At 37.6% G+C, this 16,324-nt stretch overlaps 1 protein-coding gene across 1 annotated transcript in view; it reads left to right on the top strand.

Moving 5' to 3' along the window:
- Positions 1-15,885, top strand: part of DNM3 (dynamin 3) — a 156,569-nt gene extending 140,684 nt beyond the window's left edge. The window contains 1 exon segment of the mRNA XM_072419940.1: positions 15,081-15,885. Coding sequence (XP_072276041.1) covers positions 15,081-15,150 — 70 coding nt within the window. The 3' untranslated portion in view covers positions 15,151-15,885.
- Positions 15,886-16,324: the final 439 nt, after the last annotated feature.

Here is a 16,324-nt window from a genome sequence, read left to right as displayed (position 1 = left end):
TGTGTGGCCATTGCAACAAAGAACATTGATTGCAAGAGATTATCCAGTGCGATGAGCAATCTCTTTCATCAACCTTCCACTTAGGATCAAATGCATTGTTTATTAATTTTTTAGATAATACTCAAGTACTCAAGTTACCTGTAAATTATGAATAGAAAATAGAATATTTGGTCTACCCAGATAAAAAAGTCCAATATTGTGTGTTTGTCTTATGTGACCAGCAATTAAATTGCAGAAAAATTTTGGAAAAGTCAATTTAGATGCAGCTAAGACCACTCTATTGGTCTGCTATGATACAATTTAGTGTATAGCATTATAGGTATTAGGTATAGAATATCAGAAGATTCAGTACCATATATATATATATATATATATATATATATATATATAATTATATATTGGATATATTGGATTAGGCACAATACTATATATATATATATATATATATATATATATTTTTTTTTTATATATTATTTTTTTATTGTGCCTAATCCAATCCACCATTTCCTTGAAAGCAGCTTTAAGTGCTTATCACTGCATTGGAATTTTTCTCCTAAAAACTTGACCCTACCTATACTATGCTGATTTATTAGTGAGGGAAGCAGTAAAAATACTAGACTTTTTCATGTTGGTGGTTTACTGCACTGATTGACAAGCTTTGCTCTGACCTCACCCTCCCAACAAAAGCAACCATATGGCTACTATATTGAAAAAATGTCTGCAATCCCACAGGAAAAGGGTTTTAGAATTGCTTTCAGGAAAAAATTTAGTAGGTGCTTGTTCTATATTTTATTTATACTATGTGAGTATTGAATAGTGTGACCAACCTACTATAATGTCCTATTGATATAAAGCAGAGAATATACTACATAGATAATTTTACACAAACCAGTTTTGCCAAGTGACCTTATTGAAATGTTGCCTGTTTATGAATGAAATCAAATCACATCAGCTAAAGGGTTAGTTGACTTTTAATCACAGAGAGTCAGGAAATGGCAGACATACTATCAATCAGAGTCTAGAAAAAAGACTTTAAAAAAGTCCTTTGCCAAGTTTATGCACACTCTTGCGACATAATGACAAGCAGCTGGCCACATGCTGCCAGACAAAATAGTGACATTTTCTTGGGCCACATCCTTGAATCAATAAACCTCTCCGAAGCAGAACATTGCTTTTGAGTTTGTCTGACCTTTTAGGTAATCTCTGCTTGCATTTTGATGTAGAGCATTAATACCACTACCCTTTTAAAATCCATAGATTTCCCCAACCTGTGTATGAAAAACAAGTTTACAAAAGTTCATACATGTGTTGACACAGTAGCTAAAATGTAATTCACTGCAGATTAGCCAATAAATAACCAAACTGCTCTGGGCAATATTCATGTCATTGGATCCCCCTCTGAACCTTCCTTTTATCTTCAATTAACTAAACTAATCATATTATTTGATGTACTTAATATTACAATATATAATGCCTTTACTAGCACACTCTTCCTACTGTACAAGAGTTAGGAATACAACCATTATTTTCTGCATTTTCAATGGAAGTCAACCTTGGATCCATACCCTACTATCCGATGAAGACTAAAAAGACTGAAACAACCATAAGCAGTTGAGAAAACACCCTGTGCTACAAAAAGTTATTCTTTATTATTATTTATTATTTAAAAAAAAAAATATTTGCATAGCCTTCACTGCTTAAGATAAAGCCCCTTTTTTGGAAATGACTTCTTGGAAATGATCCCTTCTGTCCCTGCTTTGCATTGCTAGCACAAGATAAAATCTAAAGTTAAATTCTTTTGAGTGTACCACCCCTTACATCATATTTTCTTCCTTGTTATGAGGACTTTTGAAGATTTTACAGGACTACAGATTTTAAATGCAATGTGCTTGCCGCTTTTTGGGACATTCTCAAAAGTGCCACTGTGGATTTTGTACCAACAATAAACTGCAACATAGAAGCGGTAGAAGGTTGGTCCTATTCCTGGAATTTCTGCTCTGTTTCTAGTGTGTTTTGGTGATAAAGTCTGAAGATATTGTTAACCGTTTATGGATTTTGGGCTGGTAGCTCAAGAAGTGGGAAACAATATAAAAGTTTGATTTACAACAATGGTATTGATAATGGCAAGAGGAGAATTAGGCTACAACGAGAAATCTATAGGCAAAAAATGTCAATAGGTTAGGTGATGATCAACCAAAACCTTGTGTTTTCATGGAAATCTGTTGCTGGAATGGTGGTTTGTTAGTCTATTACAGGGTTAACCAGAATGTAGCACAGAAACAACCATGTCCAATGTTTTATTTTTATATCTTTGTTTAGAGAATTATATTTGTAATACTAATAGATGCAGTTCAATGTGGCCATACAAAAGCAGATCAAGCCATTTACTCTCACTGTCTTGATTTTTGAATATGTTTATATATGTATATAAATAAACTTGAAAGAGTAGATGGTTCCTAAATGTTCAGATTACATAGTAGTAGTAAATGTAGATTTGTAGAGCTCCAAAAACAACCATGGTGTGCAGGGTTGAACGAAGGACTTGAGACCCACCACAAGAAGTGAGAAGGTGCGCCCATCAGAGCTCATAACTTTTCTGGCACAGTGGCAAGACAGCAGGTGCCATGGACCCATCAGATAGCACAGAAGAAACTTATTTTGGAGGTATGTGGCTGAGGCCCACCAGAGTTTTTTCCTGGTCCTCCTGTGGACCATTCCAACCCTAATGGTGTGTATCCTCTCAGTTTGATATCAGATCATCACAAATCTTATAGCAACAGCAGGAATCTTTTTAGTGCCATGTACAGAAGCAGTTATGGACAGTTATTAAACTTCTAGTATTTTTGAACAATGAATAGATACCTTGACAACACCACCCTCCTCATAATCACATATAACCTTTTCCAGTTACTGTATTGAGAGATAAATATTCTGTGTATATTTTACTCAAACTAAACCAGAGTTTTATAAAAATATGGTATTTGGAGCATCAGAGTATGTGTTTAAATATCATAAATTCATCTGTTTTTAATCCTGCATACCAACACGCTTCAGTTGTGAAGGCTGTCGGTTTTGATGGTGTGTGTTTTAGTTCTCAGATGGAACATAAAGCGGCTTCAATCATGTCTATGTACAGGTTGCAAGGCTTTGGTATTTTGCTTTACATTTCCATAATCAGTTCTGCTGGATTTCCTGTTTCCCACTGATTCCTGACTAATTGGAAGTAAATATAATAATACAGAGAGAGTGACAGACTTTACAAAACACTGTAGTCTCCTTACAGCTGTGACACGGTGAATATTTTCCAGTCATTGCAGCACAAGCATGGGCTGCTGAATATAAAACACTTTAGAGTAGCTCCCCCTCCACCCAACTGCACATTTCTCAAAGATCCCTCTCTGAACACCTTCCAGATGGTAACAATTTTTGTTTGCTGCCAATCTGAACTTGAGTGTTGTCCCAGTGGCTCCACTCTCAAACATTCCCCTGTTTGTTCCACCACAAGCATGCAGCATTTCCTTATAGCCATGCCAGCTTTAGTTCTGTGGCTTCTCTTGGCAGCAGCAGTGGGCAGAAACAGTACTTTGCAAACCTAGGTGGATCTACATCTAGAGATGGCATTGATTTCATGTTTTCTGCGTTTGTCTGCAGCTTGTAGTAAAGAAGGAATATAAAAAAAATAAAAAGGCATTTTCCCATATACTGAAGATGCACATAGGAAAATGACTAGTATAGCATTATCTATTATGTAAAAAAGGTACGAGACGTTTATATGATTAAGTTTAGGACCTGTGAAAATAAAAAGCAAGTGGGGGTATCTGACAAATAGGCCAGTGGCTGTCAAGTTAATAGGCTGACGGGGCTTAACTGCAGCCCCCGATGTCACAAAAGGGTCACACATATTATTGAGCATATGTAATGCTATGTTAGTGTCTGCAAAGATACTAGATGAATTAGTCAGAAACTACGAACATGTTACAAGTGTGGTTAAAGACATGCTGTAGGAGACAGTAAGACTATGTCCAAACACAGAGAAACAAAAAAGAAGGTAACCTGCACTTAGGTTTCCAGGTACAGTTAGTAGTGAGTAACTGAAATGGGGAATTTAACAATAGTTAATCTGGTCAGTTCCCAGTGGGTTTATGGCTTGGCCAAATGACAGACATAAAGTACTTTAGAATAGGATAGGAATGACCCAGGGCTACAATTGCAATAAAACAAAATAGAACGGTGCAACATATTAGTGCATAATGATAAAAAAAATATAAAAAAAACTAAACTTTCTATATGTACAATTTACTGACGGGGAAAGCAGAGGACACTGCATGGCATGTGAAATCAGCAGTTTCCTAGTTGGTGCAGCACCAACAGACAATAAACCAATAGGTGGGCATATCCAGGCCTAGCAACCTACCGTAATCCAGAAGTGCCATTGGCCACTTGCTTCTTCAGTCATGAAGGTGCCATTTTTTGCATCTTGTGGAAGGTCCTCTGGTATCCCTGATTAATGGAAAGTGCACAACGCTGGTCATGGAGGGCTGTATGAGGATTATCCCCTTTGGCTGTGATTTGCCTGGCATTTCTGGAATCCTGTGAGTGTAACCTTATAGTTTTTATCAGTTTAAAGATTTATATGCTTAATACTCTAGGTCATTGCACCTTTCTGTCAGTGCATTTTTTTATTGAACATTGTACCATTAAACTGCTTGAGATCACTGCTATTACATCTCCTAAAATCAACACTCCTACTTCTAAATGCTTAGATCCAGGGACATGGCAGGCACCAAGGGGCTTTAGACTGGGTTGGGCAGTAGGGCTAAAGACATGTATTTATATGCCATCACATATAAACACAATGCTCATACCATTATTATATTGCAGCTTCATTTTTCAGCATTATTTCTCTTTCACATTTATCTCTGACATTGCCATTAGTGATGAACAAATCTGCCCATGTTCAGTTGGTTCCAGGTTTGGCAAATGCTTCCTGTTAACCAAACTTTGTCCAGGTTGAACTGGCTTACATCAATTTGTGTGCTGCTTCCACCTCCTCTTAGATTGTGCATTATAAAATGAATGACTTAAAAATTGAAGGGGAGCCTGGCATGGAGAGGTCTCAAAGTCATTGGGAGATTACCTGATCTTTTTCTGCAGCATTTCCACTTATAGGTCTGTCCCCCATTCCCACCCTGGACAATGAAAGGTGATGTGACACCATGATTATCTCATCTCTCTTGAATTCTGCTCTCTTTTTCTCTCAACAGGCTGTTTCCTTAACAACAAAGCTGATTGGCATATTGTGCTTCATTTTCCTCCATCTTCCTCTAGTTTCTGCTGTACAAAGACTGCAACAGGCTAATACCAAGTAAATATGGGTGCCTACACTACTTGCATTTAAATTTAAAAAAATAACAATAATGATTACAAAGTTGCATTACATTTTAAGTACCTTTAATTTAAAGGTACTTCTATACAAACACTCCATGACAAATCAAACATCTTACATAAACATTGATTTATAGGAAGCACTTTGAGTGACATACTCACAGAGTGAACCCTAAAATCTAATCACCCATCCCAGCAGATATAGACTCAATATTAATAATATTATTATTCAGAGTTATGTAAATAGTTTCACCTAACTTTTCATTGTGCAAGGCCATTGTGGGAGGTGGGCAGTACTATAGTTTATGTAAGTATTAACTCATTTTAGTTTTCCCCAGTTTACTACACTGCTTTACAGACATGTATGGCATCTTTAAACACTGTCAGATTCATTATTTTACTAATCATTCCCGTGATGTAAACCACAATGTGAGGTTACCCCTGTATGAGCTCTCTGTTATGACGTGATTTTCTATCCTCATGAGACGTTCCAGTTGATGTAGGTATGCAGCTCTTGTATGATATAGAACAAAATGAATATGGATATATTCTGGTATTTATGTATGAACACTCACAAGCCATTTCCAAAGTCTCAGGAAGAAGAGTCTCTGCAGACATTTCTGTAAATGTCTTCTTAAATAATTGTGCTTGGTATTAGTGCCTAAAAATGCTGTACTATAGGAAAATATCCGTCATTTTTTCTGTTTCTAACACATTTTTAAAGACTTTGGAAAGCTTGCCATTCTTCTTGCCTGATGTGGCACTTTCTAATACACAACACCCTCTTCAGGTCACTTGAGTTGCATTAGAGGGAAAGTCTAGTGCATTTTGCAGGACTATTTCTTTTCAATGTCAATTTAGTTATGTAAATCTTACATGTTACATTCTTGTTCTTTTTATATGTATTTAGGCTGACAAAATTCATATGCTCATTATGATATCTTGAGAAAACCCCACACGCTTATACTTAAATAAGACCTTGTTAGTAAAGGCCTTTCCCCCCAATCTTTAAACAGTGGGAAAATCAACACCTAATGTAAAGAGAGGGGGGGGGGTATGGTAGTTATTTAAAATACTTTTTCCCCAGCTTCATGCAACACACATGAAAGGAATAGTTAGGTAAAATACTTACCCTTCCTTTTACTTATTTTTTTCTTTTTGTCAAATGCTGGACAATGCTGAATGCTCAGAATCTAACAAGATGTTGTTACATCACATTACCAGTATATCTTCTCTCAAACATTGTTTCCTACCTTCTATCAGCTCTTTCTTTTATAGAGTACGCCGAGTCAGGAATGCACAATTAATGTACAGTAAGTCTGTGTAACTCCTATATACACATACACAGAAACGACACCATCTTTGCAGGGCCAATCGTGGCATCAGGCTTTGCAGGGATCAATTGCCAGGTAAGCCCCAATACTGTGTAAATAAGAATAAAGCTGTGCATACTTGCCTATTATCCCCAAAACCTCTTGAGGGACCCAACATTGCAGTTTTTGAACGCTTTAGCTGGACTTAGGGTAGGTGATAAATTTTGACTCAAAACTGGGGAAAATAACTAATTACTGACCCTTATTTAGATAGTCAAATAAATCCCCAGATTACATAGAGAGAAGTAAAACCTCCAGCAAAGCAACCATTTATGAGCTGCAATACAGATAACAGAAATCCATGCTGATTTTAGGAAGGTGCGTCAGAAATGATTAGTCTGATCTGCATCAATTAACCTGACACTTTGAGATGATTAAAGAGAAGGCAGAGTGTATTTCAAGTGAAAACATTAATATTAAGAAAAGTATACAAACTTGCTATAGGTACAGTTGGTGATTTTAAATTCTTTAAAAAAATTCCTTATGATTTAGATTGTCATTGCTTCACGTGTGGCTGCTGTGCTCCAGTGCATGTTTGGAGCCGTTTTTTTCAATTTGTACAGAGTCTCTGTCAGTGCTTCTTTCTCTTATTCATTAAAATATCTCTAAATTAAATACAACTAATTTAAATGTAAAAACTCCAGTGCAGCTTGCCTTTCCGGTAGAATGATGGACACTTCTGCAAGCTCCCCTGCATTTTTTAGCTCTAGGTCCCAGATTTGAATCTCGGCCACTAGGACACTATATGTATGGTGTTTGCGTGGGCTTCCTCTGGGTACTCCAGGCCTTAGACTGTGTTGATGAGATAAGACCATGGTAAGGACATTGTATTTGGAGCCCCACTGAGGGACTGTTAGTGGCATGACTATGGACTTGTAAAGTGCTGTGCTGTATGTTGGCACTATATAAATACTGCATAATAATAACCCACTTCCTGTGCCCAAGCTGCCATGGGCACACTCTCAAGGTTGTGTCAGCAAATTTATATCAAAACACTAATGTGTATCCCTCTGAACATGCCAAAGCACTTGGAGCTCTCTGTATTTACTCTTATTTGTTTATTAGGTTGACCACCACTAATTTAGCAGTTCATGCTCTAGGACTATACCAAATTGGGGTATTGATCCATGGGCTTTAGCTACCTGCTACACAAACATCTACCTGTATATACAGATGAAATATATAAAAGGGAGTTTAATTACCACTAAGATCATTTGTATTTTTGCCCATCCATCCCTGAGATTTACACAGCCCAGTTACACAACACAGCCACAGTGATCAAGACTGAATCGGAGTGCAGAGCCTCACAGGATATGTACGTTACGCATCCCTGGAGGCTCTGGCTGCTCCTTCTGTGCATGCCCGATCTTGGGCATGTGCAGAGGGGGCATTTTTTCCACTAAGGGGAAAAAGATGCCAATCTCACACATGTGCAGTGAGATCTGCTCTCATTTTACAGGGGGCTACGTCAATCGATCTCACAAAAGTTTTTGTCCTGTCAAATAGAATTGCTCATTTTATGAAATCACCTGGGGGTTATGGCATACTACAGCTTAGATATAAAAAAGCTCCTATAGAGAGCCTGTAACCATGGGGTCATTTCTGCAAACCATCCAAGGAGGAGTTTATATAAATACCTCCCTGGCATTATATTAAAAACCCACCAATGCACCCCCCTCGCTGGCAGTATTTTACACTTCTGGGTATGTGGAATACTTGTTCCACCTCAACCCACTTTGCTTCTTTCTCCAGCTCCTATGTTGACACGTTGGTGTACGTTGGTACACGTCAGCAGGAGAAACCAGTGTCCATAGGTGGAAACAAGTATTTGCCCATCTGTCCTAACACTTGCTGTTACTTTTAAGTTAATAGGCTACCAGAAAGGTACAAATATGAATACTTTTTTTATGGATGACTTACTTAGTAAAAGTGACCCTATGGTTAAAGATTCAATATAGTGAACTTTATTTAAACAGCCCCTTAACAATGGTATACATTTGAGCAAATATTCTTTGTAAAGGTGTTTGATCATCCGTGCAGTTCTTTTATATATAATGGTCTGTTTTATTTCCAGAATAAACTTTCATTATACAGTATGGAATGCAGTTGCAATGAATCTGCATATCATCACCTCAATACACTTGTTACAGTAACCACTTTGGTGGCCCTTTAGCACTGAACTTACAGAAGTGAACATTTGTCATCAATGAATTTAATGGCATCCAAAACTTCAGTAAAATATGATATCAGTAATGAATTCAAACACATTGGAGGGGTGGATAGAGACTGAATGGGTGGGTCTTTATTTTAGGAGAACCACAGTAATAAGTTGTGTTTTTTGTTAATGAAAGGCTGATGGAAATTACGGTTGTTTCCAGAATTTTAAAACACTGCTTTTTTAAGGTCAGGGCTGTGCAGTGGTTGAAGCTGAAAAAAAAATTGTTTTGTTCCCAATAATACACCCAGCACATTTTCGTGGTTAAGCAGTCTTTGTCACAAGTTTATGAATCAGAAAGTCAGTGTACATTTCAGCATCCCATGAGTATGAGCCACACATTGCAATCAAGACATCTGCAGTAGGATGTTATACGGGATGTTATATTGAGACAAATCCTTTGTATTTTTAGATCTAATATTACATGGTGCTATATGCAGTATCTTAAGCCGTTCGCTGTTTCAGCTGTGATGACTTATTGCAGATGTGAGGCTTCTCTTGTAACAAAAACTATGATGCTTAAAGAGGACCTTTCATGAAAATACTAACATCCCCCACCCCCCGCAACTCCACCCCTATTGCCTACATTCCTAGATTTAAAAGCCAAGTAAAATATACTTCTTTTCCACAAAAAAATGAAAGTTACCTCAATTTAGCTACAGATGCTTCTGGGAGACTACAGTGGAATGGGTCTGGTCCAGGATTGAAATATTTGCTAACACATAGCAAATGACTTTTAGGGAATACAGTGCAGGTTTACTGAATCACCCTGTTTCACTGATGAGAGCGTAGCCTCACCAGCCTTGGAGAGCTTTAATAAATCAGGCCCTATGATGAGAGAATCTCGGTGATGCAGCAAAACTGGAATAGATTTCCTATAAATCATTTACTATTAGTTGGCAAATGTTTTCAGTCCTGGAATAGATTTACAGGTTTTCTTTATCCCCCAGGTTTATCCAGTCTTGTAGCGGTTTAATAAATCAAGCCCAATAAATTTAATAACTATGTTGTGATTGAGTGGTATTTCTGTGCATGTGCTGGATCTACCTTCGCCTTCAGTTTCCTCAGAGAATAATAGTAGCTGGAATCAAAAGAAGACCAAGCCATGCACCAAGCAGAGGTGCACTACACAGCTGTGTATATAGAGAGAATGAAGTCGGCAATACATGGGGTCTCAGTAAATAAATTCACCTAATGGCACATCCCTGGCAGGGAGTAACAGAAACATTTTTATATGCAGGTAGAATGTAAAGGAAATGTGTAGTTAACAACGTACACTATGTGCACTTATTCTCAAAAGGAACGTTTGCCAACTTAACAAATGTCATATTAATCCACATATTTCACCATGATTGCTAGTAGTTACTAAATACTACTGTAATTTCATGTGCTACAGAAATGCAAAGTGAATGGTAATCAGAATTTATCTTATGTTAAATGTTAGTAGTAAATTATCCGGATAGCTGTTCTTTGTTCTGCTGTATTTATGTTCAGAAGGAGAGGTAGAAAGAGCTGGAAGAGAATTAATGGAAGTTTACCTCATACCCCATGGAATTCCCCAGCATATTTTGGAACCTGCCTTGCACTCTGCATACACCTGGAAAAACACAGATTTATGTGACCCCATGTTCTTAGGCTAAGGTAATGTAAAGATATAAAAAATTCTGAACCGAATCAGTGGTTTACATTGGAACAAGTACGTGTGATGCATTTTCCTTACAATGTATAACTACGTTTTTGAAGACGTTTACATTTCTTTGAAGGCCAGTATTATGATGCCAGTAACTCAGCAAATACTGAATCCATTGTATCAAGTAAAAACATAAAGGGCTGTATTTATTTCAACATTCTGTTAGCTTTGAATAAATATATCAGATGTGGGATTGCTTCTGTGAAGAAAATTAGGGGCAACACCATTTTTCAGTGTTCTCCCCCCTTTTCACCCTCCTCCCCATCCCCTGGCCTCTAGAGACTGTCTCTTGGCTTCAGACTAAACATATAATCGGCTGAGTCATATATTTACTCAGAGCTATGGCAGCAGCCATTGGGAGATGCTTCCACTTAAGTCTGTAGTTTGAGGTGACCTGACAGCCGCTGCAGGGATCAGTTCTGAGGTCAGGGCTCCCTCTGCTGAGTTTCTGCAATCATTTCAGTAACAGTAGATCTCTAAACTGGTTTGGTTGGGCTTTTGTTTTAATCCCAAACCTGTCCTGTACACAAGTATAAAGGACAGATGTGTGTACCATTGCACGTTACGTTGCTATTGTATGATACTTAGAAAACAATAACTCCAGGCAGGGAGTAAAAACACAAATAATGTTGCTCTGTATACTTCTATTTAAGCATTGTTTACGCCTAAATATAAATTTTTAGAGCCTTTTGCACTCCTTGTATGGCAGAGCTAAGACTAGAAGAGGAAGAAGCAGCACAATGTGCTAATTAATTATGCTGCAGTGTAAAGAGAATTGTGACAGTAGGAACGCATGACAGAAAAATTAGCTTAGTATACTGCAAGAACAAGAGCTAGTTGTGGACTGAATGAATAATGGATGAATGAATAATAAATGAATAAATAGAGTTACGTTTTCCCAGCCCGGCCAATAAAGATGGCCAAGGACCTGACTCCAGGATCAAAGACAGGTGAATCCAAAAAAATATTACGATCAGACAGGTAAGGTTATTTTATTGCCTGTCCCTTCTGCAATATATGATTTGGCTGGTCAAATTTTATAAATTTTTAGGTGTAGTTCTGCTTTAAGGCCCACTATGTTGATTGGCACAATGCAGTACCACCCTTGTTTGATACCCAGTCCAGTTCCATTGAGGTTCTCCATTACACAAACTTTACACTAGAAAGTGGACAATGCCACAGAGGCTGCATGCAACTTACTGAGAGATATTATTTAATGCAATTCTGATACATGAAGTCTTGTCACAGGACTATAGAAGAGTTTGAAACAATACAATAACTTTTTTAAAAAAAATCAAATTGTCAACACCACTACATAAAACAGCATGAAGCTGAGTTCTGGACACTGCTCTGTGCCTTAACACACATAATGAGGTTGATTTACTGATGATGTAGTAAATATTTACTTATATTTACTCATAGCATGAGAATCGGGACATTCATTTGATTTTGGGACATTTATGTTACAAATTGTCACCATTCAACAATAAACATTCTTCGAAAGTCATACAGATTTCCACGATTACAACAGTTAGTAACATTACTGTAGATCAAAGGCAAATTCCAGTCACCTTTCATTACCTCAAAGTCAACTTCTGCAGAGTAGGAGAAGTGGATAAACACAAGTGGAAGTATGCTGCTATAATTATTATTACACCTTGGCAGGCTTGATGATGATTTACAGCCATTGTGTCTTTATAGAAACAAACTGACACAACTGCTTTCTTAAGGACATACTTTAAATGTCTAACTAATATGTGACTTTTTGTTAATCCTTGCCAGTCTAGTTAGAATAAAAACATTTAATGGTGATACCACTTACAGATGAAGAACTGCTCTGTATATTACCATTATGAAAGTATTGCAGTAGTATTTTATTTGGTATCAGATAAAAGAAACCAAATGTGATATACAATGCATGGTCAAAGTTTGGCTGACACCATCGCACCTACTGACACAGCCATATGTGGAAATGTCTCTAAATTAAGTTCAGTTTTACAATGGAGTGTGTAGTTTGTGCTACAGAATAAAAACACGTAAGACAATTGTGCATTTCCAAACCTGTAGTAACAGTTTTCTTAAGGCTCTTTTTTGTTCCTCCATGATTGTGCTTAACAGATTCCAAACTTGGGGATCTGTGTGCCGGCCAGTGTCTCTTCCTACAACACCACATGATGTTCTGAATAGCTCCTTGCCTGAACTCTTGGTCAATCTTCTTAGATACCCAGAGTTTTTTGCTGAACCTTGCTCCTTCCCTAGACTTCCAATTCAAAACTGCCTATGCAGTTTCTGTTTGCCAGATGATTGTGCTTATGCTAATATCTTACCAACGTTTGGCTGATTCCCTGACAATTTTGATACCTTCGACTACTGACTTTAGCTTGACAGCTAACTATACTTCTGTCCCACTCCTTTATTACTACTGCTTTATGTCCACCAAACCCAGCCTATATGAGACCACAAACATGCCTGCTGTTTCAGCTACTGGATTTTAAACCTTTTTCCATATCAAAATGGTGCCCCTTTGCACAAAGCTGGTCTCTAAAGACATTGTTTTGATAAGTTTTCCTGTGGAGGAGCCAAAGTGACCTAGTAAAATTTATGCTGATCTTGCCAGATGGTTGTCTTAGAGTATTTTATCTGTTTCGGACTCTCCCTAACATTATTTCGAAAAAGATATTGAAATGCTCCAACCCAAAGGTATGGCCTTCATTTGATAAAATTAACACAGCAGGCTGCCATGTTCTATGCCCCTAAAGCACCCGTAGGCTCGTGTAGCACAGCTCTCTAGATTCCCAAGACTATGTTAAGATTACTTACAGATAGAATAGCAAGGGTTTTCCCTGGCTCTTCTGCGTTATGTTTTAGGGGTTGTGGCTCTACAGGATCTATGGTGCACATCTGGTGATCATGCCGGAAGGCTAAGCCATTTTAGTGAAAAGTCTTCAATTTAATTCCATTTAAACCTATCTTTACCAATCACTCCTGAATGTGCTTTGTTCGGTAAAATAGCTTTGCCTTTGCCTAAACCCACCAAAAATCTAATCAGATGCATCTGTTTGGCTGCTTTCATTGTTCTCACTAAAGCAAAAAAATCCCCAGCCATCTCAATAGCAGTCATATACACCAAACTTAGCTGAATCATGGTCAATAAACTTATTTTCAAAGACACAGCCATCACCTTTGAACTTACCAGGGATACCTGGCTGGCTTTTAACCCTTTTATCCTTCTGGACTTCCACCTATGTAGAAGTGAGATCACTGACCTATCTCCCCCTCACCCATTCTATTATCTGTCCCACCCCTCCCCTCCACTTTATTGGGCTTTCTTTTTTTTTTCTTCTATTTCTTGTTTCTCCCTTTTTTTCTTCCGTTTCCTCTTTTATTTGTACATTTTTTCAAAATGTATGAGTCTACTGTAATTATCTTAAGTTCCCCTCATCCTTTAAATTTAAAAAAAAGTTTGAAATATAAAGCAAAGTGATGTACCTTCTTTTTGCACGATTTGGGATACTTTTCTTTCCTAAAGATATCTCTTGAAGCACTTTACATCACCCATGCCTTTGTGCCATGGACAGGGGCGAGCATCAGGTAGGAATATTATTTGATTTGTTGGTGTAACTGTAAAAAAACTGGTGTAAACTGTAGTGTGATGGACAACCTTTTTTCGGTGTCCTGCTCTAGAGTACCTTTATCTTTGCTGCTAGTTTTAAATTGACATGAACAGTTTCCATTGTTGTTTTGTTGAGACTGAAACTATTGCTTACAGCTTATAGAACAGATAATCTTAAAGTTTAGAATGTTTTTGCCTCAAGTAACACATAAGATCTAATGATGCTACATATCAATGTTTCGGTCTTATTAAGTAGGGTAAATCCCCTGACATGCAATTGAATGTCACATACAACACTTGTTCTGTAAAACAGGTATTATAATAATAATAATAATAAAATAATAACCAGTACTAGGTGTGCTTCTAAACATGTTTAATAAAAAAAAGGTAAGGATGTGAAAACAGAGTTTAGTTTTTAGCACTGAATGATAAGCAGGGTAGGTTTAGCGAGCTGCCCGACTGGCTATTCCCAGGGTCCCAGTTGTGTGTTGGACTTGTCAATAATCGGCCTATGGATAGCTACATAGGTGGATGCAGATGGGGATTTCTCTACTACAGTTTACCCATGGCCAGGCAGTTCATACATCTGTCAGGCAACCTCCAAACTCTATGGGAGGGAAACCACCATCATCTACTATAGATGTCTATATATTTACATTTTTGCGATGACAGATTGAGGGAGAGCTATGAGTTTTAGTTGCAACTCTTTTCCAAGACATTATGATGTCAAATATGCCTTTTTGAAGACTTTTTAGCTTATATGGTTTAAAAATCTAACTCTCTTTTATCTCATATTCTTTCTAGCCGAAGACCTCCTCCATCACCTACACGTCCAGCTATCATTCGTACATCAGACACAACCTTGTTAGAATAACACAGAATTACCATCATTGCTCTGCATATGAATATCGGGTTTTGTGACTGACTGTCTTCTAACGCTGATGTTTTTGTCATCATAGATGCTTGTGTGGATATTGTAGGGCTGAGTCTTTGCTACAACATTTGGTACTTTTTTGGGGGTTTGCTTGGCAGTATATATCAAAGATATTTCCTTATGCTTTATTCTGTTACCATGTTATGTTTATTGAAGATATTTTGATATATCCAATTGCAAGTCATGAAGTTATTAAAAAACTGAATACCTAGGTTTCAAGTTGTTTTACCAACAATGGGATCTGTCTTGAAATCTACTACCCTGTCAGGGAGTGCAGCCAGCAAGGTGACCTGACTTTTCCCTTCAGGTGAGCAGGTAGGTCTTTTCCCTGCCCCTGCCCGTGATTGGACAGCTAAGGCCCAGCAAAGACCATTAAGGTCATCTCTTGCTTGTCTTCTCTTGTAAGCATGCTCCTTGTAAGCAGATGAAGTGAAAATACTGCTGTAGAGGGAATTAAAAGATGTAAAACAAAGAGATTAAATTAAAATACAAATATTTAATTCTTTGGCTTTTTAAGTCTCTGTCTGTAAGTCTGTGCATACCTGCTATTAGATTTGAAAAATGTATTTCTGTTAACTGTCTGCAATACTTGTGTATTCTGTCAATGTACAGATTTACATTTAATGTAATGTAGAATGTGTTGTTAAATGTTAATAAATGTGATGGAAACTGGTTGTAAATGCACTGTCATTAAAAATAAATAAACAAATGTACCTTTACTTCTGCAGAGCCCTTGACCCTTTCCTAGCTGGCTTAGATTCAGTCCTGCACTGTCATGGATTCTTTCTTCATCCCAGCACGGAGGAACTGCTGGGTGTTGCCATCTTCTTCCTATATTTTCCAGCTTCTGTTTACATCACCCCGTCTCGCACTGTGCAGGCGTAAGATCAGGTGACTTATCGTCCTGTAAATTTTTTAAAAAGTGACAATCTAACTGCGCATGTGTGAGACCGGCATTTTTTTTTCATTGCAAGGAAAGGCCCCTTGGAGTAGTTCAGAGCCTCCTGGGATACCTATGTAACGTATTCCAGGAGGCTCTGGGCTGCCTATTCAGTCTTTAGCGCTGCAGTGGTAAAGGCAGAGGGTCCATTTACAATGGCCCTGATTGATTAAA

The sequence above is a fragment of the Pyxicephalus adspersus genome, chromosome 8 (assembly GCF_032062135.1).
Source record: "Pyxicephalus adspersus chromosome 8, UCB_Pads_2.0, whole genome shotgun sequence".
Classification (NCBI taxonomy): Eukaryota; Metazoa; Chordata; class Amphibia; order Anura; family Pyxicephalidae; genus Pyxicephalus; species Pyxicephalus adspersus.
The sequence above is the reverse complement of the archived record's forward strand: the minus strand, read 5'-3'. Positions and strand labels throughout refer to the sequence as shown.